The 25,069-nt window shown below is 42.4% G+C and overlaps 1 protein-coding gene across 6 annotated transcripts in view; it reads left to right on the forward strand.

Annotated features, from left to right (window-relative positions):
* Positions 1 to 23,714, forward strand: part of LOC119220255 (potassium voltage-gated channel subfamily C member 1-like) — a 63,438-nt gene extending 39,724 nt beyond the window's left edge. Inside the window, exons 4-5 of one of the 6 annotated variants that reach the window (XM_062566238.1) lie at positions 1,822 to 2,031; positions 13,804 to 14,010. In XM_062566238.1, coding sequence (XP_062422222.1) covers positions 1,822 to 2,031; positions 13,804 to 13,955 — 362 coding nt within the window. In that variant the 3' untranslated portion in view covers positions 13,956 to 14,010. Of the gene's footprint in view, positions 1 to 1,821; positions 2,040 to 3,759; positions 5,731 to 13,803; positions 14,011 to 16,016; positions 18,090 to 22,135 lie in introns of those variants that run through there. The other 5 variants (XM_037476123.2, XM_037476122.2, XM_062566239.1 and 2 more) reach the window with 5 other exon arrangements.
* Positions 23,715 to 25,069: the final 1,355 nt, after the last annotated feature.

Consider the following 25,069-nt stretch of genomic DNA (forward strand, 5'->3'; position numbering starts at 1 on the left):
AGTGCGTATCTAACAGGTTTTGAAGCTGTACATAACTGCTGTCCCTGGTATTCCTAGAGAGGAGAACACTAAAATAGATTCTAATTTACGATGAGATGAGAAAGCTGAAGAAATCCATCTCTTCCCTCTCAAAATCGAGGCTTACATGTTCAGATTATCTTGGAATGGGTTTATGTAGATGCTCGTTATTTTCTGCCTGTCCAAACATGGATCTGGCTCATCTTGTCTCTGCTCTGCGGTTTTAATTGACATGTCCATCATCTGAGACGACACATGAGTGTGTGCGTGTGCATGCGTGTGTTGCTGCTTGTGGTGGAGTTGTAGTGTGTCCCTTTATCAGGTTGATGGTATATAGTGTAACGAGGAATAGCCTTGAGATTGGCTTGCCACCACAGTGTTTCACAGCTAATGGACTAAATCAGTATACACCAATCAGGCACATCGCTTTTTACTTCCTTTGGTTTAGCAAATCTTTACAAATTAGCACTACAAACGTGGACACCTAACAAAACTATGTAAAAAATAGCTAGCCTTACAGGTCTCTTTGCGAGATATGAACATCGTTCCACAAGTCTTGTTGAAAGCCGTCTCTAAGGCGAGATCTCTGTCTTGTGGCATGTGTCCCGGGACATTGATAAGTATCACATTACATTACATGTCATTTAGCTGAAGCTTTTATCCAAAGCCACTTACATTGCCTTATAACCCACGTGTTACATTTTGCCTGGGGAGCAATTAGGGGTTAGGTGTCTTGCTCAGGGACACTGACCCCACCACCCCACCGCAGTGAATGCGACACACTTGTCCTTTTAGTCTCCAGCAACAACATTCGTTGCACAACCAACAGAAAGTTCTCAGCATTGAAATTGAAAGTCGCTCTTTTAGGAACTTGGTCATTGGATCTTTGACCTCAACAGCGATTAATCCATACAGAGTAAAAAACCTTTAATGGAAATAGCATCATATTCCTCATCTCGTCTTAATGAGTGATGGCTTTTCAACCGTGTCCGCTCACAAATCACAACTACACAAAATACTTTTGGTTACTGATGAGTTTGGACAACCCGTGCTTCAAGCTTGCCTTATCAGTCTGTTGTGTGGAGACATCTGTGTCCTGTGCCCTGTATGTATGCGTTTGTGTGCTTGAGTGTGTCAACCCTCTGGCTGGGATCTGTAACTGTTGAGCAGTAAATCATATCCGATTGGATCTGACAGTGTTGAAGGCTAAAAACATTGCTTCCCCTGTAGCCATCTTCTCTTTAGTGTGTGTGTGTGTATTTTGTCCCACTCCTTAGTTTAGTCTCTCTCGTTCAGTGTTGTTAAATGCTGTGTGTGTGTGTGTCTGCTCTAGCTGCAGTGTGTTTGTCATGTGATCAGGAAATCACACGTCACGACAAATCTAACGTTCCTTTACATCCCTCCTCCCTCCCTTACTCCCTTCTCTTCCCCCATCTCTCTTCTGTCATTTCCCCATACTGTCACCATTTTTATTTTATTTTTTCCCTCCTCACCACGTTTTTTCTTGCTTCTGATCCTAATCGATTCTCCTCGTCCGCCTAACCCCCTGCATTCTTTATCTCACTTTTCCATTTCTATTGCTTTGATGTGCTCAACCTTCCCTGTTTCTCTCAATGGGTCCACCCCATCATACCCCCCCCCCCCTCCCCTCTCCTTTCATGTTTCCTCTCCACTCTATCTTCACCCTCTCACCACAACTTTCCCTGCCCTGTTCAAACATCCCTTCTTTGTCTTCGGCCCCCTACTTTCTTCTCCTCTTCTTGTCACCCCCCCTCCCCCACCTCTCTGCCCCCCCTCTCCCAGATTCCAAACAGAATGGTGACGCTGCAGCCAACGCTGCCCTGGCCAACGAGGACTGCCCCACCATTGACCAGGTCCTGGGAGAAGAGCGCAGCCCGGCCACGGGGGGGCTCGGCTCGGCCACCAGCCGCGAGCGCTACCCGCACGACCGGGCCTGCTTCCTCCTCAGCGCCGGGGAGTTCCAGCGCACGACGGACGGGAACGTCCGAAAAGGTAGGCGGGTGGAAGGGGGTAGGCGGACCATTGGAGGAGAGGGAGCGGGGTCAGGCCGCTATTTAAGTGACAGCGATTGGCTGGCGGTCGATGCATGGTCCTGACTGATTTGTGCCGACAGTCTGTGTGGTGGGCAAAGATGTCTTCCAGGAGTGTTCCAAGCACGCGCACATCCAGGAACAGCCCGCAATATAAAGGTTCAATGTATTTAGTCCACCCCCCCATTTAAAATGACTCACACCATACATTCAATATATGAAAAGTGAATTGCTGAATTTCAAGGTAAAAGTGGGCCCAGAGGGCTAACACCAACACACACATACACACATTTGTCATCCATTCTGTGTGACAGAGAGCAGCCTTTCCAGCTCCCCTCATACCGGTCGGCATGAAGAGCACCGAGCACAAATGGCATTAATGTTTGTTTGTTTCATTCACGCCGTCAAACTACACGCAGAGGAAGTCCCCACTGGTCCTGCCTCTGTGCTGCAGGACAGCCATGTGTGCTGATGTCGGAGTGACTGACTCTACTCTTTTTTTCCTTGTGAATTGTGGTCAAATAATGCAACCTAGCAGATTATGCAGGTGAATTCTTACTGATGTCACTCAGCAGCGGCACATGCAGGAGAACTTCTGTTTGCTGCGTTATTCAGCTTAAGAGTTTCATATCACAACAGACTTCAGTGGCACCTGTGTGATGCAGAGAGCTATAACAACACAGGTCAAAATGTATGGTTTACTGTCAAAGTATCCTATGAAAAGACAAAAGAAGCCCACCTTTTGTTTCTAAGTCTAAATGGCTTACATTAAATGTGTCCTGGTAATTATTTCGTATCAGAATAATTGATCATTTTTGCCGTTCCAATTACTTTAATGAATTAAATATGTATCTGATCATTTATAGGGTACGTGCATTCAATCACTATATTATCATTGCATCGCTGGCATACAATTATTACGTAATGCCGAACACAGCAAAGATCATTGGAATTATCTGTGGGACACTATATGGGCTGGCAGATTGATTGAACATGGGGATTGGTAAACGGCAGAATTTTAGCAGTGGTATTAGCATTTAGCTCAAAGCACTGCACAGCTGTAGATGATTTGTTACGAGAGGCTGAGAATACTCAAATAGGAGGGAATTGGGTACTATTTTCACTCGTAGGTGTACAAATATTTGGTTTTCTAGTGTTACCCAGTCCAGCAGCAGTCAAAATACTCAATAACGCTGGTCTATTCATGGAAGTACAAATACCCAATATCATGTGGATGTCTTGTTTTGGAATGAAACTCTTGTAGTGTCTATGTGGAGAGCTTTGAGTCTGATGTGGCAGGACAGCCAGATCGGATGAGCGTCATTCCAACGTGTTATAACGTCATGTCATAACACCGTGTCATAACATCAGGCTCCTTCATTGTCCTGCCCGGTCAGTCCGTCAGTCTCTATGTCACTCCAAAGCTTCTCCTTTGCCATGCTGTGATTCATTAACTGTCCCTTTCTCTCTCTTCTCCCCTTAATCGTCCCATTCTCCTCCTGCTTCTTCCTCTTCTTCTGTCTCAATGGTTTTCCCTCATCGTCCATTCATTTGGGACTCCTTTTTCCTGCCGTCTTGTCCCGCTACCACTGATATGTATACAAACATGTTTTAATTTGAACCCCTTATCTCCGACACATTATGTGGCCTGACTTACACACACACAGATGTCTCAGAGTACAGCAATGAGTCGTCCTCCCTGGGAGAGGTGTGGTTCATGCCTGAGGGGCCTCTGCTCCACCAAGAGCTCAGTGTTAACTCCACCTCCACCTGGATCAAACCATAGGAGGAGCGAGTTGACTCCACCATTGAGCTCACGGACCTCACCTCACTGAACTGTCTGTGCAAATAAAATGAGTGGATCCCATTCAATTGGATTAGAAATGGGTTAAACTAGACTAGATAAGTTTACATTCTACTAGAGTAACTACAATTGATTTACATCAGACAGTATCAAATGAGATTAAGAAAGTAATCGGGAAAAATACCTTACCGTGGTCGCTAGCAAATGAACCAACAACATGAGTAAAAGCTCCCTAAAACGTCACAGTACAGGGAAGTAGATTAAAGTTCACTAGTTAAACAACAATACGAAACTATCAAGTCACATGGTGGAGATGAAAAGGGTTCCTGTCAAAGACACAACATCAACTACATTGGGCTAAACCATGTGACGGCTCACAGCAGACATACAGGTGGAATGTATTCATGGGCACGCAGTTATTAAAATGTCATTTAGCAAAAGAACCATGGTGTGGGGGGAGGCATATGCATGGTGTGTGTATTTATGTTTGATTTGGTTTACAAAGAATTCATTTCAATCAACGATAGTGTTTTGGTGAAGAAAAATGCATGCGGCCTGTAGGGGTTTTTTCACTGATTATTATCAATCTTCAAATATACAATTTCTATTGCTAGATTTCATTAATTAAGTTTTGTCAAATGAATAAAGCATAAAGGTAATCATAGGACCAGCACATACGAATACATTCCGAGGCACAAATTAGATAAGTTACATATTCAAACATATTTTTATTCTGCTTCATTTTTGGTTATCCAATGGTAACTGAGATGCGTCATATCATAACTATAACGTCTTTATTTGACTGCAGACACACAGATAAACACAGAGACACGTTGCGTTGGTCACAGCAGTGTGAGATATGCCTTCCCTCTCAGCACCCACGGTATGCCGTAACCGCCGGGGGAAAAGGGTCACAGGGTCAGAGCGGGTTGTGAAGGTCAAAGTTCACAGTGTGTGGTCCACGTGTATTTGAGTCCTGTTGTTGTTGTTGTTGTTCTGGTTGTTTGTTGCTACTGTCACTGTCTCCTCCTCCAGGTTGTGGCAGGTCATGCTTTTGTATGTTGACTCTTGTCGACCGTGTTACACTGTCCATCTGTCTGTCTGTGTTTCTCTATTTGTTTTGTCTGTCGTTGTCTGTCTCTGATCGTGTGTACGTTCCTTTTTCTGTGTGTGTGTGTGTGTGTGTGTGTGACTGTATTGTTTAGCTGTCTTCCCCTCCTCTTGCTCCTCCTCTTCTTCCTCCTTCTCCTCCTCTCACCCGGTCTCTTCTCACTCTGGTACTTACAGATAAGGGGTACCCTAACACCCCTCCCCCCCTCCCCAAAAGCATCTTGGCTCCAGAGTCAGCCTGGTTCCATGTGGGCAATCAAGGTCTCATTCCCATAATGCTTTTGGGGAGCTGGACTTTCCATATGTTTTCTATGAAAATACATCTTCTTTGGTTTTCACACTTCATAATTTAGTTCGGAAAAAAATACAATTTTACCCTTGTATAAAAAAACAGATAGACGTTAACTCAACGTGTTTTGGGATGGGTCCCAGAGTGAAAGTGTCCGGGAGAGATGGTTGCTGATTGGTTGATTGGTTGTCCTCCAGCCTCCTGTCTGGAACTGAGCTCAGGTCAGTTTTTCACAGCTCAGCCTGCAGAGAGCACCGTTCAGGCTTTGGGCTGATTGGATCTTTCAGAAAACATATCTTCAAACCCCCCCCCACAGCCCAGAAAAAAAGGCTTTAAAACCCTTTCCTGCAGAGAGCCGTGTGTTTCATGGCTGAAGCATGTCTGACTCTCCGGCAGGCTGGGCTGAAACACACGTTGAAGGTCTACATTAGCCAACAGCTGGTGTTCCCTAATCCGGCTGTTTGGAAAAAAGAAGGACAGACAACTCAAATCACAATCTTATGCAAATACAAACACATTCAGGTAAGTATTGGCACACCTTTGAAGGGCTGTGGTGACCAGCATAGCGGGGGCCCTTTGCTCAACTGTGATGGCCTATTGGCTTTCCCTCTGCGCTCTAAAAGCTCCAATGCTCTGGGAAATGTTTCAGCTGACTACCTCAGGGAAACAAAAAACAGATTACTATACGTATCTTTATTAAAGTTAGAGCTGTTTTAATATAGATCCAGGGCAGCTCAAAGATTCCAACCGCACACGTTTGGCATCGGCTGCCGGCTTGCCCCCCTTCCGAGGCCTCTTTCGTTTCTCCCTTCCTCTTGCTGACGTGATCCCAGATTGTATTTAGATGGGATGCCTGACAGACTTTGGGTCAGATAAATTGTTGCAACGGGCGGGACGAACAAAAGACTAAAGCATTTTGGACGTAGGCCTTGGGAAAGTGTTGCATTGCATCATAATGCTCCGTTCTCACTTCTTTTGCTCTTGTTTGGCTCTTGTTTCTTTGTACGGGCAAGCTTTTTCAAAAAGACTCAAATAAGACGGATAAAACTGATGTTAAAAAATCCTTGTCAGTGCAAATCCCTTTAACACCTACCTTTGCTTTGCCTGAGAAAGGCCTGTGGTTTGTGGCTTGGTTATGGATAGATTAATCTATCTGTCTATCTGTCTATCTATCTATCTGTCTATCTGTCTATCTGTCTATCTATCTATCTATCTATCCGTCCATCCGTCCATCTATCTATCTATCTATCTATCTATCTATCCGTCCATCCGTCCATCTATCTATCTATCTATCTATCCATCCATCTATCTGTCTATCTGTCTATCTATCCCACTATTCATCTATCTATCTGTCTATCCATCCATCCATCCATCCATTGATCCATCTGTCGATCTATCCATCTATCCATCCATCCATCTATCTATCTGTCTATCCATCCATCCATTGATTTATCTGTCTATCTGTCTGTCTATCTGTCATCCATCCATCCATTGATCTATCTCTCTATCCATCCATCCATCAATCCATCAATCCATCCATCCATCTATCTATCCATCAATCTATCCATGTTGATTTAATGTAATTTGCTGTCATGTATCGTCTTACTTTCCGATGCTTTGATCTTTACCTCACCATCCCTCTACCATCTCCCTCTCTCTCTCTCTCTCTCTCTCTCTCTCTCCTTCTCTCCTTTTTTGGCTGTTGGTATAGAAACGGTGTAGAGAACTTGTTTGATAAAGTACATACCTTTAGTAACCAGGCAATTTAAAGTGCTTTACATCAAATGCATCAAAACAAAATGTAAAATAGCCATAACAAAAGGTCCGCAAAGAGGCAAAGACATACAAATATACGATACTCACTTTAGGTAAGGGGCCACAACTGGGATCTCAACTGGGGCACACCAGTAAATCAAAGCCGATGATCAGGCCGGTGGGGGGGATTATGGCGTGCAGATGGTTCGGTCATGTTGCCTTGAGTGACGTAGTGATTGAAGACATGAGATATGATCACAAAATTAAAACTAGTTATTAGAGATTCATTTAACCTTCACTACAAGGTTTACAAAGTATAATACATGAGTTGCTTGTTATAATCCTTAAGAAGCAACCCACGTTATACCCATGTTATACTTGTTATAATCCATGAAAATGAAAAAAAGAACATAATCAAACACCAAAGGAGATCTGTATGTGCATCAATGATCACCAATTAGTATCAACGGCAAAAGGACGGTCTGAGATCTTTAAAAATATATTTGCTGCTTTTCGTCCATGCTTTTTGTGTAGCTTAAACAACGTGTCCATTCGACACATTATTCTTCTGCTAGATATGTTTGGTTCACACTGCGCCTTTGTCTGGCCTTACAGTGTGGATATAAAAAGAGGAAGGCTTGAGCCGTACTGTCCCACCACGGCCCTCTCTTTCTCGCTGTCTCTGAGTGAAAATAGGCTGAGTGATGGGAGAGAGAGACGGGCTGCCAGCTGGAATGCAACAAAGACAACGCTGCCTCGTCCTTTCTGGACCAAAATGAAAAACCTGCAGAGAAGTTGCTCTGGAGCCAACGTTAGTGCAGTGTAACTAGCTAGCGCCCCACAAAGGCTGACAATGCACACAGCACTCTTATCCCGACTGCATCGCTTTGAAAGGCAGCAGATGCACCCTGCGTTACGCCGATGAAAGGCGATATGCTGCATTATATCAGAGTGTAGAGCGCCCTCTTATATATATATATATATATATATATATATATATATACAAAATGATATATATATACAAAATGAATATATATATATATATATATATATATATATATATATATATTCATTTTGTTCGTCTCTCTATAACACCCCACCTGATTTACTTTCACTTTCCTTTCCACCAACCGGTGATCGATGGCCTTCAGGTTAGCATTGAATCACTATCGGTGGTCAGAATCCCCTGAGGCTGCTTGGATGGCACACTTCATTTTATTTCCTGAGCACAGTCGAGCAACAGTGGGGTCGGGAGAAGAATCCTCTTGGCCCGGGAAAGTGGTAACTCAGTGATTACATTGATCATGATTGTACGGCGGCAATTGTGATTTTAAAACCCTGTAAGTAGAATCTACATTTAGACGTAACTGCAGAATTGTCCAGAGGAACACCGTGATAGGCTGCATCGGAGTTGCATAGTTGAGGAACTTTAAGGATCAAAACAAAGAGTAATAGAAAAACACTAAGCAAGTCAAGAAGCATTTTCGTCCCTTTAAAAAAGCATGCTCACAGGATGAAATTTTCCCGACAGATGTCTGTCGAACTACAATGAGCTCAGTCAAGAACGCTCATGTTATTGAACCAAAACCACATTCTTATCTTACACTTAAGTCCAAATGTTTCCATGTGTGTAAATCCTAGTTCCCGAAGCGGCCTCAAAATGCCACCAGAGGGTAACCTAAGGACTCACAACCATTCAGGTGACAACTAACATTCATTTAGAGGATGAACTGGGTTCTCTGAGTGTTACCCACCCGAAATAAAATAGTGAGCTGGACGGAGCCATTTCGGGTACGCGTGCCTCTGAGTGTCCCCTCTGGGCCATGCCGGTTCCCATCTTGTTTTCCCAATTGCGTTTTGGGTGTGGAAATGAATTAAAATATGTGCTTTGCGGACTCGATATAGGTATTTTTTAAAACAGTTTAATACTAATATTATACTTGTATAATCCTTTCATGTATCTGTCCTTCACAGACATTTCAGCAAAGGCAAAACTTTGCTTTGTTTGTCATTCTGTCAAATGGTGAACAGATTGCTCTTGTTATCTGTTGGAGTTCTAGTGTCTGCTCCATCCTTTACTGAAGATCTGCATGTGGATCTCTCTTTAGATGATGTAGCAATGAGACTCTCTGTAAACATCCTTCTCTTTCCTAGGTTCTCCGCTTGTGTGTATGTGCTTCTCTCTTCTGTGCTTTCTTACCTCCGTTTTGAATGAGCTATGCTCATGTCATACATACACGTTACGTGTATGTATGTTCTTTTCATGTCATTTTACATTTTTGTGTCTGTATTTGATGCAAATATCATTTGTTCACAATCTTAAATCCACATGTGGTTTTGTATGATGAAATTCAACTTGAGGTTCGCATTAGTGTGTGACCGTATTGTGTGTAATAATAAGTGAAAGGAAAAAAACATCTGTTCATACCCCCAGATAGCTGGACGTAATTAGCATTTTGAGCTAACTGAAACACACAAGTTTGCCTCCGTTATCGGGACAATATTTGACCCAGTTGTTCACTTCTTTGTACCTTTCCTCACGCTCCCCCCCCCCCCCCCCCGCCCTTTCTTCCTCCCGCTCCTCCCTTTCCCATTTTCCCATTTCCTGGCACTACTCCTTCCGCCATTACAACCATTACAACACCACAGACACATTTATACGCATTATATCTATTAATATTTGGCATTTTTTGACCTAAAATGATTCTCCATGCTGCTATTTAACGTGACAGAGTAACCAACACAAAATTCTGTGTCTTCTTCAAAGTGACTGACAAAGTAATTGCTCAATACCCTGAACTTATTTCTACAACCATTTAGGAACCATGGCATAAATGATGCATGATGGGATGTTTTTGGGTGCTTTTGCCAGGAGCCCTCCAGGGTCCCAAATAAAGTAACTAACAGATACACAATGTATGAATAGAGCACGTGTAGAGAAGTGATTTTTAAGTTAAGTTTAAGAAGGATGAGACATCAAAAAGCCTGACTGTTGGTGACATGCTCCTTCTCTATCATGCACACACTGTAGATTCTTCTCATTCAATCCCATTACACTTGCATACCCAAAACACTTACTACAGGTCCTAATGTGGGTTTGGCTGCTGAAAATAGTCCCCACAAATTGCACTATTTCCCCCTTTTTTGAGTAACATTTGCCAGAAACTACTGGTCAGCTGTTTTAGGAAATGACTGAAACTCTCCTCGCTAAATGCTATCCATAGGTAAGCGTGCTGTGATCATACCTCAGTCAGTTCCGTCTATAAATATTGCATGACTATGGATATTGCAAGTTATTTTACATTTTTGCACACCCTATATAGTAGAGGTTCATCACAATTAATCGAGGAACTATTTTTAGGCCTTTTATATCAAATAATTACTCAGTCGAGTATTTTATTACAAAGCACAATACGTCAAATTACAAATGCCGTCTGTTCCTAAACCCTTAATATTCCCACCATAAAATGAGCCCCACCATTCACTCTTTCCTCTGCTTGTACCTTCTCTTTCACTCCGCTTCCTTTCCCCCCCCCTGTCATCCCTTGTTTCTCCCTCTCCCACCCTCCCTCCTTGTGCGTCCCCATCCCATTCTAACACTGGTGTGTCCATCCCATCCTCAGGCTACCCTCCTCAGTCCCTCCCCCTGCGTTGTGTTACTAAAGTCTGACTGAGTGGAGGTACGTACGACAAGCTAACCCATCGCACAGCTCGCTGACGCGCCGCCACTCTGGACTCACTCGCTTAGCTTCTTGCTTCAGGAATTAAAGCTTGACTTAAGCAGTAAACTGTTCAGAATAATCTCACTGGTTGACTTAATCTAACTAAGTATAATATCTATTGGAGGTGTTTAATGTCCTCTTGGTTTAAAGAAGGTTAGGATTGGTAGTTTAATTACAGTATACGAACAAAAACCTGCCAGATGAAATACCCCTTTAACTCAACCAGTGAGGCTATTACTGCTTCCTGAATGTTAAAAGCTAGATTTTACAGTCCACATACTATTCTTAATACCTCCGCTATAAATATGTATTATTATCATACTGAAATCCATAATTTGTACTACGGTCATGCAGTAAGTGACTAAAGAAACGAATGCAGCAAGGAGAATAGATGGATGCAGCGGGATGAGACAAGGTAACTTCAACGATCTTAGTGGGAGCTGCCGCATGCAAACTGCAGTGAGCCCCTAATTACAGATGCTAAGCACTTTTCAACTCTACTTGGTATACAGCGAGAGAAACGGTTGAAGGGGTCCTTGTCTCCCAACCTGACGGGTTTCGCCTTGGTTTCTGGATGTTGATCAGGCTGATCTGTGCTCCATAATCCGAACCATACACATAACAGATCCCCATCAGGGATTACCATTCTCTGCGATTTGCTACTGCTGTGTTAGGAGCTGTAGGTTATTGATAATTTGACCGCGCTGCTGCTCCACCAGTGTCTGTGTGCGTGTCCCAATGAGCCAGGAGCCGCAATGCTTCTGATTAATTTCCGTGGTTACAGGACTTGACGTTGCAAATGCGGCTATTTGAACAAAGCAGAATGTATGCTGTGCATAAAGCATTGGCTATTCACTTATTCTACAACACACGCATGTGCTGTATCACGCTAATGAATGAACTCATCTTTTTGCCAAATTGATCAATAAACATTTTCAGGAGGATTTTCACTACTGACATTTTGTGTCCCAGCATGAACTCAACAGGTTTTGGAAGCAAAAGAGCGACACATTTGGAAGTTCCCCTGAAAATGAGTATTTTCTGAGGGCTTTCTAATCGGCCATCTTGACTCCTCCAACGGAGGGGAGCAGCTGTTCTCGGGATTCAAATCATACGATGCTCGCAGATAGATACGATCAGAAGCTTTGGGCGTTTTAGCAGCTAGGAGATCTTTGTCATGACTAAATTGCACTGTTACTCTTCTGAATTTTAAATGAATGGAGCCCATCTCCCATTCCAACCAAATCGTGACCCCAAACTTGCTGACGGCTGATCCAGCCGTTCGCAGCAAACAGCGCTGGCCGAGCTAGCAGTTCTTACCTGAAGGAGGTGGTGCTAAGCTTTAGTGAGTACGCTATGGGTCATGGCGGTGTTGTCAGTGGTAACCGCTCTACGGATGCAGTGCAGAGCTGCAGAGAGAAAGACAGTGACAGCTTGCAGGTAGACATTTCCCCACAATATGTATTACATGGGAAATAGCTGTTTGCTGCTATTTCAATGCTTTGAATAGTGTGCAGAGAATCGTTAAGTCTTGAATAGAGTTTTTTAAGCAGTGCATAACATTTTGATCCTCCCCTACAGTTACTTTCTTGCTTTAGTTTTTTAGACAAACAATTAATTAAAGTATGGCGTGCTGTGAAAGTGTGACCACAATAAAATAAATCAAATCCCTACAATCCATAGATTTCACATGACAAACTCTATTCACCTGGAATAACCTCATAATTGCCAAGACATGCAAGGATCATATGACCGAAGACCGAAGGCAGCAGTAGGCTACTTTTAGACACAGAATCAATGTGACTCTTTTTACAGCTATTCAAATTCAAACCAATCCCAGGGACAGACCAGTTGCTAATTGGATTATCCTTGTTTTTTGCTGTAAAATCGTGCATATTTTGGGTAAAGTGCTATCAAGTTATGATTTGTTTTTTGGTCCATCAAGCCAACCTTTCTTAACGATGTCACATCTTCTCTTATTTTATTCTACACAATAACTCCATCGTTATCCAATCCAAGCAGCAAAGCGACACAGTCACTCCATTCCGTGTTCCCACACCGTGCACAGAAATGCGAGGGAGAATGAACACGTGACATTCTCGGGCTACTGTCTGTTGTGAATCGGTGAGTGCGGCTATATATAAATAAGCTGCTTTTCTATGTTTACTAAGAGGCCCTCTCTGAGGTGGACTGCTCAAGCTGATCCCTGTGTAAACAATGAAACAGTCCATATTCCTCAAGGAAAGGCCTGTTACCTGTCAGCAGCAGACTGCTGGTAGACTGGCTAAAATCCCTGGACTCTGACATAAGAATATCCCCGTTGAATTGTAGAACTCGGACTGACTGTGTGTACTACTAACTGCTAGCTGTTAGCTGCTACCTACTAACTGTCTCTGGGATTCACCCAAAAAACGGAAAAAAACTTTCTGCCTTGCTTCATTTTCCTGAACAAAGTGAACTAGCACGGATCAGGCAGTCCAGTGGATGTATGAAACATCTGTTGGGATGTATTTGTGTCCGTCCACTGGACGAGTGCATCCTGCGCCGCCTGCACAGTTTGCGTCAGTGCCCCAGAGCGCCAACTCTTTGTGTTTGACGCTATTGTGACAGCTGATTTTCGTAACCAATATTCCTGTTTTGTCCCGTCTCTGTCCTGTCTGTTCATCTGTTTGTCCCTCCGTCCATCCATCTATCCGTCTATCTGTCTTCTTTCTAACTTCCTCCTTCGGTCTAAACTCTTTTACTTGGTTTGGGCTGTTTTTGTTATGAGTTTATTACTTTATTATCTTTTTTTCCAACTTTGTTTCGTTTACAAATGATTGTAACTGTAACAAATGTTTTCTATATGCAATTTCTGATGTGCAATGCTGCCATGACATCAATGGACATATCATACCATTACTTTCTGTCATAAAAAAATGCATTTCACTTTTTTTTACACTATCACAAAAAACATTCACGCTGATTGTTTCCTTTGCTAATGTGAACGACCCCTTCATAACTCTCGCTCTGACCTTTGCCCTCTTACTTGTGCCTTGTCATCTTCATGTGTAGCCACGGGTTACGAGAAGTCGCGCAGCCTCAATAATATCTCCGGGACGACGGGCGCCGCTCTGCGCCTCACCCCCATCACCAATTCCACTTTCGAGCCCTTCGAGCAGCCGGGCCTCAGGCGATGCCGCTCCCCCATCCCCTCCATCTTGTAGCATAGCCAACAGGCAACCACAACAGCAACAATACTATATGGAATGTTTGGGGGGGGGGGGGGGGGGGGTCTCTGGTTTTCCTTGGGAACATGCAATGAAAACTTTAACATGAAAGGACTGCCTCATGGACACTTGATTCATTCAAACTGCTCTTTCATGACCATCACTCATTAGGACTTAGGACTTCTCTGACCACATGCTAACCTTGTCCATTAAGAGGAGATAGACGCTTAAAACACACTAACACCTGCCTTACTGACAGGGATAGAGGCGAGTTTAGACAGATATAATAGTTAGTTTTCCGCTAGCTTTCCCCTACTTTTTGTCTGCATCTGCACTCGCACTTCAATGCTTTAAGACTGACACTAGTCAGACTCTAGTATCCAGCCTCAGAATGCACACACACAAACACAAAGATGTCCACTAACATATTACTGCAGCATGCATGGTTTTATTCATGAGAATATGTAGAAGAAAAACGGTATACCTATTAGTAGTAACTTTGTGCTCATTTTATCCCTTTAGTACAGGAAAGGAGGGAGTACCCTTAGATTCAACATTACTATGAGCAATTTATGAAAGCTGCACAACACCCCGCTCTTGGTTTTCACGGCTCCCTCCTCTGGCCACAGAAGCTGCTTGGACCCGATACACAACACCTATGCACAAGTATACTTTTACTAGCGGGGACAGCTGGGGAACAGGTGTCCCCGCCAGATGGGCTCCCAGGTCACAGGATGCTGGTCCCCGACCTGGAGCCCCTGAGCCGTTGAAAAACAAACTCAGCAGTTGTGAATAATTCTTTAAAAGGTTGCAAATTAGCTCTAATATGACATGGCATTTTATCATCTTTACACCTTACTTTTTAAACCAAAAATTCTTTTCAATATAGGGTTAGATCCCCAGAAGGGTAAGGATCATTTTCAAAAAGGATTATACAATATTAGTACATAGTACTGAGCTGGAGTCAGGATGCAGTAATCTAAACTATTCAAGGTCAATGCCTGACCCCAACTATTCACGGTCAAAGACTAACCTCTACTATTTAAGGTCAATGCCTGACCCCAACTATTCAAGGTCAAAGACTAACTTCAACTATTCACGGTCAAAGACTAACCTCAACTATTTAAGGTCAATGCCTGACCCCAACTATTCAAGGTCTAAGACTAACCTCAACTATTTAAGGTCAATGCCTGACCCCAACTATTAAAGGTCAAAGACTAACCTCAGCTATTCAAGGTCAATGCCTGACCTCAACTATTTAAAATCAATGCCTGACCCCAACTATTCAAGGTCAAAGACTAACCTCAACTATTCAAGGTCAATGCCTGACCCCAACTATATAAAGTGAATGCCTGACCCCAAGTTTTCAAGGTTAATGTCTGACCCCAACAAACTCCCCAGATTTTCACAAATCAAGGGTTACAAATATTCCCATCATATGACCCATTAGGCAGGTGGGCTGTGATCTATCACCAATTATGGAAGAGTAAATAAGTTAAATTGAGCATACGTCCTATGAAATATTGATAACGTTTGCACGCAAAGAAACTGTCTAAAGAGTAAACAAACTTTTTTAGTTTTTAGGTGTATTTTATAACTGTTTGTCCCTGCTTTTTGTCTTCATGCTAAGATAGGCTAACCTCTCCTGACTCCGTTCTTGAAGCCGATTAAGCAAATTCTTCTCATCATTCTCGGAAAGCGAAGCAAATTAGCGCATTTGCAGAACTGTTTTTTAACTATTCCTTTAAGGTGGCAGGCTAGTTGACTTTATTTTACAATCTGAAAGGTGTTTGGACTTTGCAGCTTAGCCTGAGTGTGAGAAGCACGGTTTTCCTCAAGTCCAAGTCCATCCCACAACCATCACCACCACCGCCACCAACAGCGACTGCACTGACTTCAGTGTGACTCCGCAGCCAGTGGCAATATTTTTAGTTTTTGGCTTCTCTTTCTTTCCCTTTTTTGCCCTCTCCTGAATCCCCTAACCCTATTCCCATCCCCACCCCCTCTTCCTCTTCTGTCCGTCCACCTCTTCTGTGTTTTTCGGCTCCGGCTGCTCAGTAGGAGGCACTGTGAACGGGTACTGGAGCGACAGCCCGTGGTAGAAGATGGACCGACGGCAACACCACGATGAAAGAAGCGACAGAACACAACAACAGAGACAGCATACAAACATAGAAATCTGCAATGTAGATTATATAAGACAGTGGCCGTGGGACCTTCCTGTTTCTGTTCATTTATGTTCTGTCAGAAAAACGCACTTGTGTGCATGTGTGTGTGTGTGTGTGTGTGTGCCCGGAGCTGCATCTACCTCTACTAAGAGGCACAACTTGAAAAAAAATGTCTGACAGAATTAATTCTTCAGTTCACTTTGGGTTTTTCTAATCAGGAAATTCTGTGACCACACGATGATGTCATCTTTCTGCCATTGGTTGTACTTTTGTTTCTATCAATCAAAGGTTTTGTTTCCTCAATATATGTGTTAATTCCTTTTTGTTTGAAGCGGTCATTTTCTGATTTTGCAGAAATGTTGATTTATTGAACAGCAACATGTCCCACTTCACTGTTGAGGACGATAACCTGTGTCTGATGTTTAAGCGTTTTAATCCCTTGTACTCATTTCACGCTCTCACCCTCCTGCCCCCCCACCCAGAGCTTTTAGTGGGATGGAACTCATTCCCTTTGATTTGCATTGGATTCCCATCAGAGCACCGTCACTAACCACCGAGTGAACACAGACTCCTTTTCAGAGACGCGTTCAAGTTTGGAGTATTTGGGAAGTGGGAGCCCCAAATGAGATGAAATGTCTGGGGAGCCTATCAATGTTCATTTTAACAACTCTTTGGCCGAACGATACGAGCTGTACCAAAGGCAGCAATAAGCATAGTTTAGATTTAGGGCTAGAAGCAGGGGAGAAATAGCTTGCCTGATGCTAATAAATATTAAAAAAAATGTATACTTTGTATCATTTCGTTTAACATGCAGGTGCTCATGTGCACATGCTCCCAATTTGTGATTTTTAATAAATAAATAATTGAGTGAGCTATAGAGGAGTTGTTCCCCCTCTGCCTCCAGTAGTAATGCTAAGCTAACCTAATTGCCTTCTGGCTCATTTCACAACTCAAAGGATGTAAATAATAATAGTTTTTTTAAATGACTTGATCTCCTCAACATCATGTGACCATGGTTCAGGGAGACGCAGGCTGTCCTTTTTCCTGTGAATGCTTATGCTTGACTATACAGTTTTGGTTGGTTGGAGAATCATTGTAACCCTCAATCGTGTTAGACACACACACAGATATTAACACACACTCCAATCTATCGTTTGTGAACATTTCATCCTCTCCTCGTCCTCCTCTCCCTTCCCATTTTTTGACTTGGAGTTGTAACTGCCGCTTTCTCGAAAGGCCACTGTTGACTGGTCACTTTTGTCTCGGTGATTGTACATGTGTAAAGTTTGCGTTGTATATGAATCTGCATGGGTTTCCATTGCAAGCAATAAGAATACTGATATGACTAATAATACGAGGAGCTTTGATAAGATTTTAGTCTCAAGCTTAATGAATGTGTATATATCGTTTAGACTAATAAGAGTGTGTATGGATGTGTGTTTTAAGATACGGTGAATACGTATACACTAACAAAGCATGCTGGACAAAAAATATGTTCACCTCTTTGAATGCAAGAAGAGGGAGGACGGGCTGAAATTATGCATGCCAAAATGCTATGATGCTATTGGTCTGAAGAGACCAAGTTAGGTACTGTAACCGGGCCGGGTGGGGGTGGGAAAGTTTATTTTTGCAGGACAGGGTGGGGTTACGTTTCTGTTGAGTCTTGTATAGCTGCTTTCTTATCAAAAACTAGAGAGATTTATGATAAGAGAAACATATTAACAATCGTAGCTTATGATATATATTTTCTTTCTTTCTTCTTTTTTTTGCTTCTCTTTTCACAGAGAACTGTTCTGAAAGCCCTGCCGCGCTTATCAGATATATGCAAAAAGAAGCAGTAACTGTGAACTAACGCTAACACATGAAAAACAAATCCAGCTTCTTCCATCGTTGTCTCGACTCCTCCTTTGCAAGAGAGAGGAACGAGAGACCGCTCTGTTCCCCAAGATACGTCCCCCCCCACTCTCCCACTCTCGTTATCTCATTGTACAGCCTCTTTGTTGTCTGTCTATTAATTCGACCCAAATCATCATTAATTACATTCCATCCTGTTCTGTTGTCTACATTTGCATTTAAAATGCAATGAGTTCAAGAAAAGGATTCCTCTGCAATGTGAGACTAAAATAATTCAACAACAGAGGTGAACCAGCTGAACCCACTCAAACTCCAACGCATTCTCTATTTAACTTTCATGTATGTATAAATACTCAGTAATGTAGCGTGTAAGCATAATACAGTATGCGACTGAACTTACATTATTATAGAACACTACCCTTTCTGTCTTATTTTTAGTCTAGTCCTGAAGTCTTCTTGACAGTATATGATAATTTACTGTTAATCCAAGGAGACCATCATCCGTTTTCTCTTGTAATCTTGAAATACTTCCATGGAAGCAGAATATAAATAGCATGACTTGGTAAGCATCGTGTTGGCTCCCTCAACTAAGAGAGGAACTCATTGATTCTTATATCTTCTTTTATATTCTGGCCAATCCAGTGTCAAATCTACCAGTTTGTGTTTTGCTCAAACCACTAGGTCTAAAAGCAGGTTGATGATGGACAATTGTACACCAGTGGCACGTTCAGTAGCATTGCATTAAGCAGCGCGTCCGATGTAGCAGGTGAGGGTGTCAGAGGTCCGGGGAGCGGAGGCCTGTAGCATGTCAGACATTCACGCAGGCCATCAGCCCTGTTAGTCACACCAACTAATCTTTACTGTGCTTTGATCGAGAGCTTTGGCTTGTCCCTTTGGTTTGTTGGTATTTTCCATACAAAGTTTTAGTATTCATAGAATTAGCCATGAACGGCTAGATACTAGATGACTGGTTTTACACAATCAAAGTTGTGGTTGAGTTATTTAAAGACGTGGGGTTGACTGAAGTGAGAAACCACACTGCAGAGGCACCCTTCAAAATTCTAACTTAGTTTCTTTTTCAATTCCTGAAGCTTTTTCCTCATGTTGCTAATGTTCCTCCCCTCTCCACCCATTCACAACTCAGGTATCTCTTTCTCAAGCTCAACCCCCTATGTGCCCCCATGTTCCTGTAGATGTACTGTATGTAAGAAAAAAAGGGGAGTGTTTCCCTATGGGTTCCATGTGCTCTGTTTTGTGGCTCTTGCCCCCTCTTTAAAAAAAATGCAATTTTGCTTTCCTTGTTCAGCTTTGCTTCCTGTCTTTTCCTTGTATGGGTTCTGCTCCTTGTCTCTCTGAGAGACCTTAACCCCCCTCCCCCCCCCCCCCACCCACCCACCCTCCGAGTCTGAAGTCTCTCACAGCAAAAACCAAAAAAGGAGTACAATTGGAGCACCTTTGCATCAAAAAAAGAGAGAGAAATGTTTGGCTTAAACACTGGATTTCACCGAGGAGGAAGACAGGAACGGACATTTAAGACTCCATGTAGCCTGGGAGGAGGGGGGTAATGGCGATGTAGGTGGTCAGGGGGGGTTGCTGTGAAACGATGTGTTCTGAGTGAATTGTGAGCCGAGAGGCGTCAGATGGAGGACATGGAGGCGGAAACAGTTTGGGGAAGAAAGAAAAGTTTGGTGGTGAGGATGATGAGGAGGAGGAGGAGAAAGAAGCATACATCGCTTCTCCATGTAAGAATGTGTTCCTCACCGTTGTTCCTGTGTTTTCCTCTCTTTGTATTGTGTTTCCTCACTTGTGCGTGATTCAGTGTTGGTGTGAAATGTTTGTTTTTGTGTTTCCTGCGTTGTGTGCCACACTATTGTTTCATTACCTTTTTGTTTGTTTGTGTGTACCACACCTGGGTCAAACACCAGCTTCTTTTATCCCCCACGGGGTGCAGAGGAGTTGTCATCCGAGACAAACTTCAATCTGCATCAGAGTGAAATCAATTTAAAACCTACCTATGAACCTACCTGATGCTAAAAGGCATGCCTGTCTGCCGGTCATAGTGGGATGAAATAAAAAAAAGTTACTTGGCCAAGGTCTGGTCTGTACATGTGCAGCACACACCAACTGAGAAGCTCCACTCTCAGCTCTTGGTCTGGACTTCATACCCGGTCCTGGCTGGCTGCCGTCCTCTGGTTTCACCAAGTCTGTGACCTCAATGTCATTCAGTCTCATCCGGCTTCTAAATTAGTCCAAAGATTTGTTATATCAGAGGACTGGGCAGATTATATCTGTGTGTGTGAGAGAGTTACAGAGACATGGAGGGCGATAATCCCTCTCTGTGTTCTTGGTGTTCTTGCATGTTGGCCACACTGGGGCAGCTTTGTGGTGGTGTGTTTTCTTTGCTTCCTTGGTGTCTTTGGCCCTTTCATTTCCTGGCTTCGGTGTGCAGTATCGTACTACTGTTCCAACTGTTTTGTACCGCTGAAATCTAGAGTCTAGATTTAGGAGCGCATCAGTCTGCCATTGTAGATCTTCTGATTTCTACATTCTTTCTACAAACTGAGAGGATTTTGTTTGGAAAGCAGTCATAAAGAACCAAGAGTTTCTACAATGGCTAACACTATAAATCTCCTTTGGGATGAATGAAACTGACACAGCCTCTTTCCTGACAGCATCTTTGGGATGACATTTGAAAAGGGCAATGAGCAGTGACTGCAGTTACAAGCTGTGTATTTCACTGTGTCTCATATGACACGAATTAGACAGAATGAAAATCTGCAGTCCCTCAAATCATGTACAAAAAACGTAAGGTCCAGTCGTTGGCTTTTTCTGTGGCTTTTGGCCACTATTTTCATCTGCAGAGGTTATTATGTGTCATCATCACTGACGAGTGAAAAAGCCAACAAATACTTTCCCCGTCTAGATGGTTTTGGGAAACAGGCCTATATTTAGTGTGGTTCAACACTGCAACTTTAGGATTTATTTAGATTTATTGGATGATGGGCAAAGTAATTGTCAGATGAGCACATTTATAAAACTGTATCTGGCCAAATTTGGTAGCTCTGTGTTGAGTTGCACCAGTTTTTCAGAAATGCATCAAGTTAAGGTACATACTGAGGATAGACAGTAGTATATCGTAAATGTGAAGGTCTTTCTTAAGTTTATAAAATTATAAATTAACTAGTTTTACAATGAATCATTACATCAGGTTGCACATGGAAGTTGGAAATATGTGTCAAAACTTTAGCGAGCTGTCATCATAGCATTTTAAACTAGCATGGCTATAATAAGATAAAAAGACACAAAACAATATCTTTATTATTTTATTTACTTGTTAATGCCTGCATATATGGGTAAATATGTGTTTCATAGTGCTCTCACAGCAGCAATGTAAGAGAAATATCTCAGTAGCTAAACCGTAGCTTTTCTTTCTCACCATGTTGGGCTTTTTTTGTAAACTATTTCAAAATCCTTGAGCTGTATGTCAGAATTATCAATGTATGTTGACCAGTACCTGCGTTACCTATTTATCTTCCTAATCTGGATCGTATATTGGCTAATTATAGCATAACGGTAGCTTTGTCAGTTGATCCAGTTAGCTACACAACAGATACAGCTAGCAGTTAGCATTGGTGTACGTTGTTGGTGTATGTTAATGAGAGCAAACCAGTTTTAATTTGGTGATGCTTAATTCCCACTTATTGAAATATGTTTGGACTTTGCTAAATTGGAATTTTAGGAACAGCTGGTGCAACTGGCACAGCAGGTGCTTGTATGAATGATTACAAAAACAAAGAAAACAATACTTTACCCACCTGGATCCATTCACTGATTTACAGTATAGGTGAAATGGGCTTTAACCTCAAACAGCACCAGACATGGATGTCACAAAATAATCTTACTCAAATCTGAAAAAAAACAATTGTTCAAAAATCATTTTAAAAGGCTTCATCTGAAATACAGAAACCCTTTCTAATCTGTGACATGGTGTTTCTCGTAAATTATTAAGTTTTGATTAACTTTGCACAAAAAGCATCTTTAATTATTAAATTGGCTTTCACCAAACACTTTGCCATAGTCTGGTGTCTGCGGGTCAAGTCATGATTTATTCAGTGCAAAACCTCAGTAAATTCTATTTTCTTTCTTCCCTTTCAGTGCTGAGTTTCTAACACCCCCCCCCCCCCTCCCTTCTCAACGTGAAAAGGAAAACGATAAAATGTTGAAAGACGAAGGGATTCACTGAGAGAGAAAGGGAAAAGAAAGAAGTCGAGCGGTGGAAATCATCACTGACGCGCCCGAACATTCTCATCATTCTATCCTATCTGCCATAATGCCAGCGAAGGGGAAGGGTCATGATCACATATAAGATATTTTTAAAGATGGGAGCAAAAAAGTTAAAAAAAAACGACCCTGCCTCTTTTGAACTGGTTTTCAGAGCAAACCTCGGCATGGATGCTCCCCTATGACGGACATGGAACAGAGAGCATGCCGCGAGGGAACCCTCTATTTGTATTGCGTTGGCGTTTTACTCTTTTTATTTCAATAAGCTTCATCTACAGCTTTTGATTTCCAGTTGGATGCCTCATTTTTTTGGCACTCCAAGCACTATGCAAGGTGACGGCCCATTGTAATGTCCCAACAGCTCCTGGCGGCGTTTGATCCGGTATCACCGCTAATCTCTGCTGAGCCACATGACCTCTGACAAGCGGGCTGAAATCTACTCATACATATCAGAAAAAGAAACTTGGCCACATCACATTTCACATGATTCTGTATTTGATTTCACCTCAATCATCTTGCGTCTTTGTGTTTGACAAAGATCGGTTTGGAAGCTGAGGTCTCAACAATCGTCAAAGAGACAGCTTTTGTCCACCCAGTGATGGAATTAACCCAAAGACACACTCGGATGGAAGTAAAAAAAGGAAGATGTGACTGACCCTCTTTGTCATCTGGAGAGTTTGACAACCCCCACCCCACCCCGCATCTCAGCAATGCGGTTCTTCCTCCTAATCAAAACTGCATGGCATGAACAAAACCAATTGAAATCAGAAGAAGAAGAAAACACAATGGATGAATTAAAACTTGGGGGTTTGGGGGATGGGGGGGAGGCAACGGACGGACTGTTTCAGAGAGACCATCTTCGATTACTTTTTTTTACGCAGCAATGTAAAGTCATTGTCACCCACTTAACACCCCCCCCCCCCTTCCACTGGCTGCTAATATTTGCCAAACAGCTTCTCCTGTAGCGAACTGCTTTCCCAGAAGGCTGGATGGACGAAGAGGAGCCCCCTCCCCCTGTGAGGGAAAGAAGGAAGGAAGGAGAACTCTGCACCTCTGGGGAGGTGGGGCGAGAAGACAAAGGCTGTTTAAAGAAAGCAGGAATTGAACAGGAGCAGGAGAACATCTTTGAGAAACTATGACATGGACAAAAACAAATGGCAATGATTGCGAATTAGAAATGCAATTTTAAGACATTGTTTACCAGCATGAATATTCTGCATGACTTCTGCAAGCCATTCTGATCCCCCCCATGAATAACAGGGCTAGACAAATTGTGAAAACCTAACAAAAATGACGTTATATGCGACAAATTGAAAAAAGGGAGGATAAAGTAGAAAAAATAATAATAACCATAATTGTCCGCATTTTTCTTTTCATGATAAAAGACAAATCATTGAGAAAAAAGGGTTGCAAAATCTATTCTGTTTATTTTATTCACAAGAAATTCTTTTGAGCCCCACCCCACCCTAACTCCTCCAAAATCCTAGAAGACTCCTCCCACCTACTGCAAGTATTTATTCTGCTACGACAAGTTTGACCACTACTTCAACTCCTCACCCAACTGCTACTGCTTCTTCTTCTTCTCCTTCTTCTTTCTCTCGTAGCCATTGACCAGAACTCTTTTCAGAAACTCTCTCCAAAGGCAGCTTTGTGTGTCCGTGTAACAATGTGGACCCAGGACTATCGGACTGAGCTTGTGCTGGACTATTAAAAAAAAAAAATGTTGACCTTGACGTCCAAGGTCACGCAACACTATCATGGTAAGAAGGATCATCGGCGGTCTTGGGTGAAGGATATGTAAGGAAAAGTCAAATTGAGGTGGGTTAAAATGCTACAGGCATGTCTGAACAGGTGCAAGATGGCTGCCCATCGTCCAGGGATTTTAAATTTGGGATTTGGCTTTCACATTTTATATTTATTCACGTTTTATGTGGTCATGGTTTAATACCTGGCATTAGTGTCAGGTATGAAAATAGCTTTGCCTAAAAACAATTGAAAAGAAAAACAAAGATTCCAGTGGAAATTTACACACACGAACAAAAGTGCGAGGACCTTTCTCTAGAATTAAAAATAAATGAATCCAAAGCAAATTAACTTCAGAATCACCTTAAAATGAAATACTTAAAGTTATTTCCAAATGTCCCGTCAAATACAGAAGCCATAACATTGTACCTGACTGAACAGAATGTGAAACAATATATAGTTCATGAGATTTAAACTGATGTCTTTGGGAATGTTTGTCCAGTAGCTTTTTCATGGTGTAGATATACCAAATCTCCCCTTTCACCCTTTAACTTGTTCATTGAAGGGGATTTATCAGTTCAGCAAAATCCTTCAGTTTCAGAATGTAGGAGCAACATTGCTCAAGTAAAACTCCCGTATTGTTAAAAAAGCCACGCTCTTGTTTTTCAAATGAATATTCACTTTCTTGTAGAGTTACCTTGTAGTTTATTTAATTGACAAAGGGTCAATATCAGTACCATGTATGAAGAGCACCTCCATGGTTGTTCCCCATCGGTGAGCGGCAGCCATCTTGGCTCGATATGTTCAAACAGAGTTGGGCAAATATCAGTTGAACCAGTTAAAAGGATGTTCTGCTGAACTAAGGGAAAAGCATTTTCTCAAAATCAGTTGACAGTTTCAGAAAAGGTAGAGGGAAATATGCAGAGATTTAAAATGCCTTTTAAAGGCAACAGAAGCACTTTTGATGGCCCTAAAGCTAAGCACTGGACCCATGTGTTAACAGAAGAAAACTGTAGATTGTGCCCACAACTGTTTTCTTTTTTTCCCTTTTAGTGTCTTTATTTT

The sequence above is a fragment of the Pungitius pungitius genome, chromosome 12 (assembly GCF_949316345.1).
Source record: "Pungitius pungitius chromosome 12, fPunPun2.1, whole genome shotgun sequence".
Taxonomy (NCBI): Eukaryota; Metazoa; Chordata; class Actinopteri; order Perciformes; family Gasterosteidae; genus Pungitius; species Pungitius pungitius.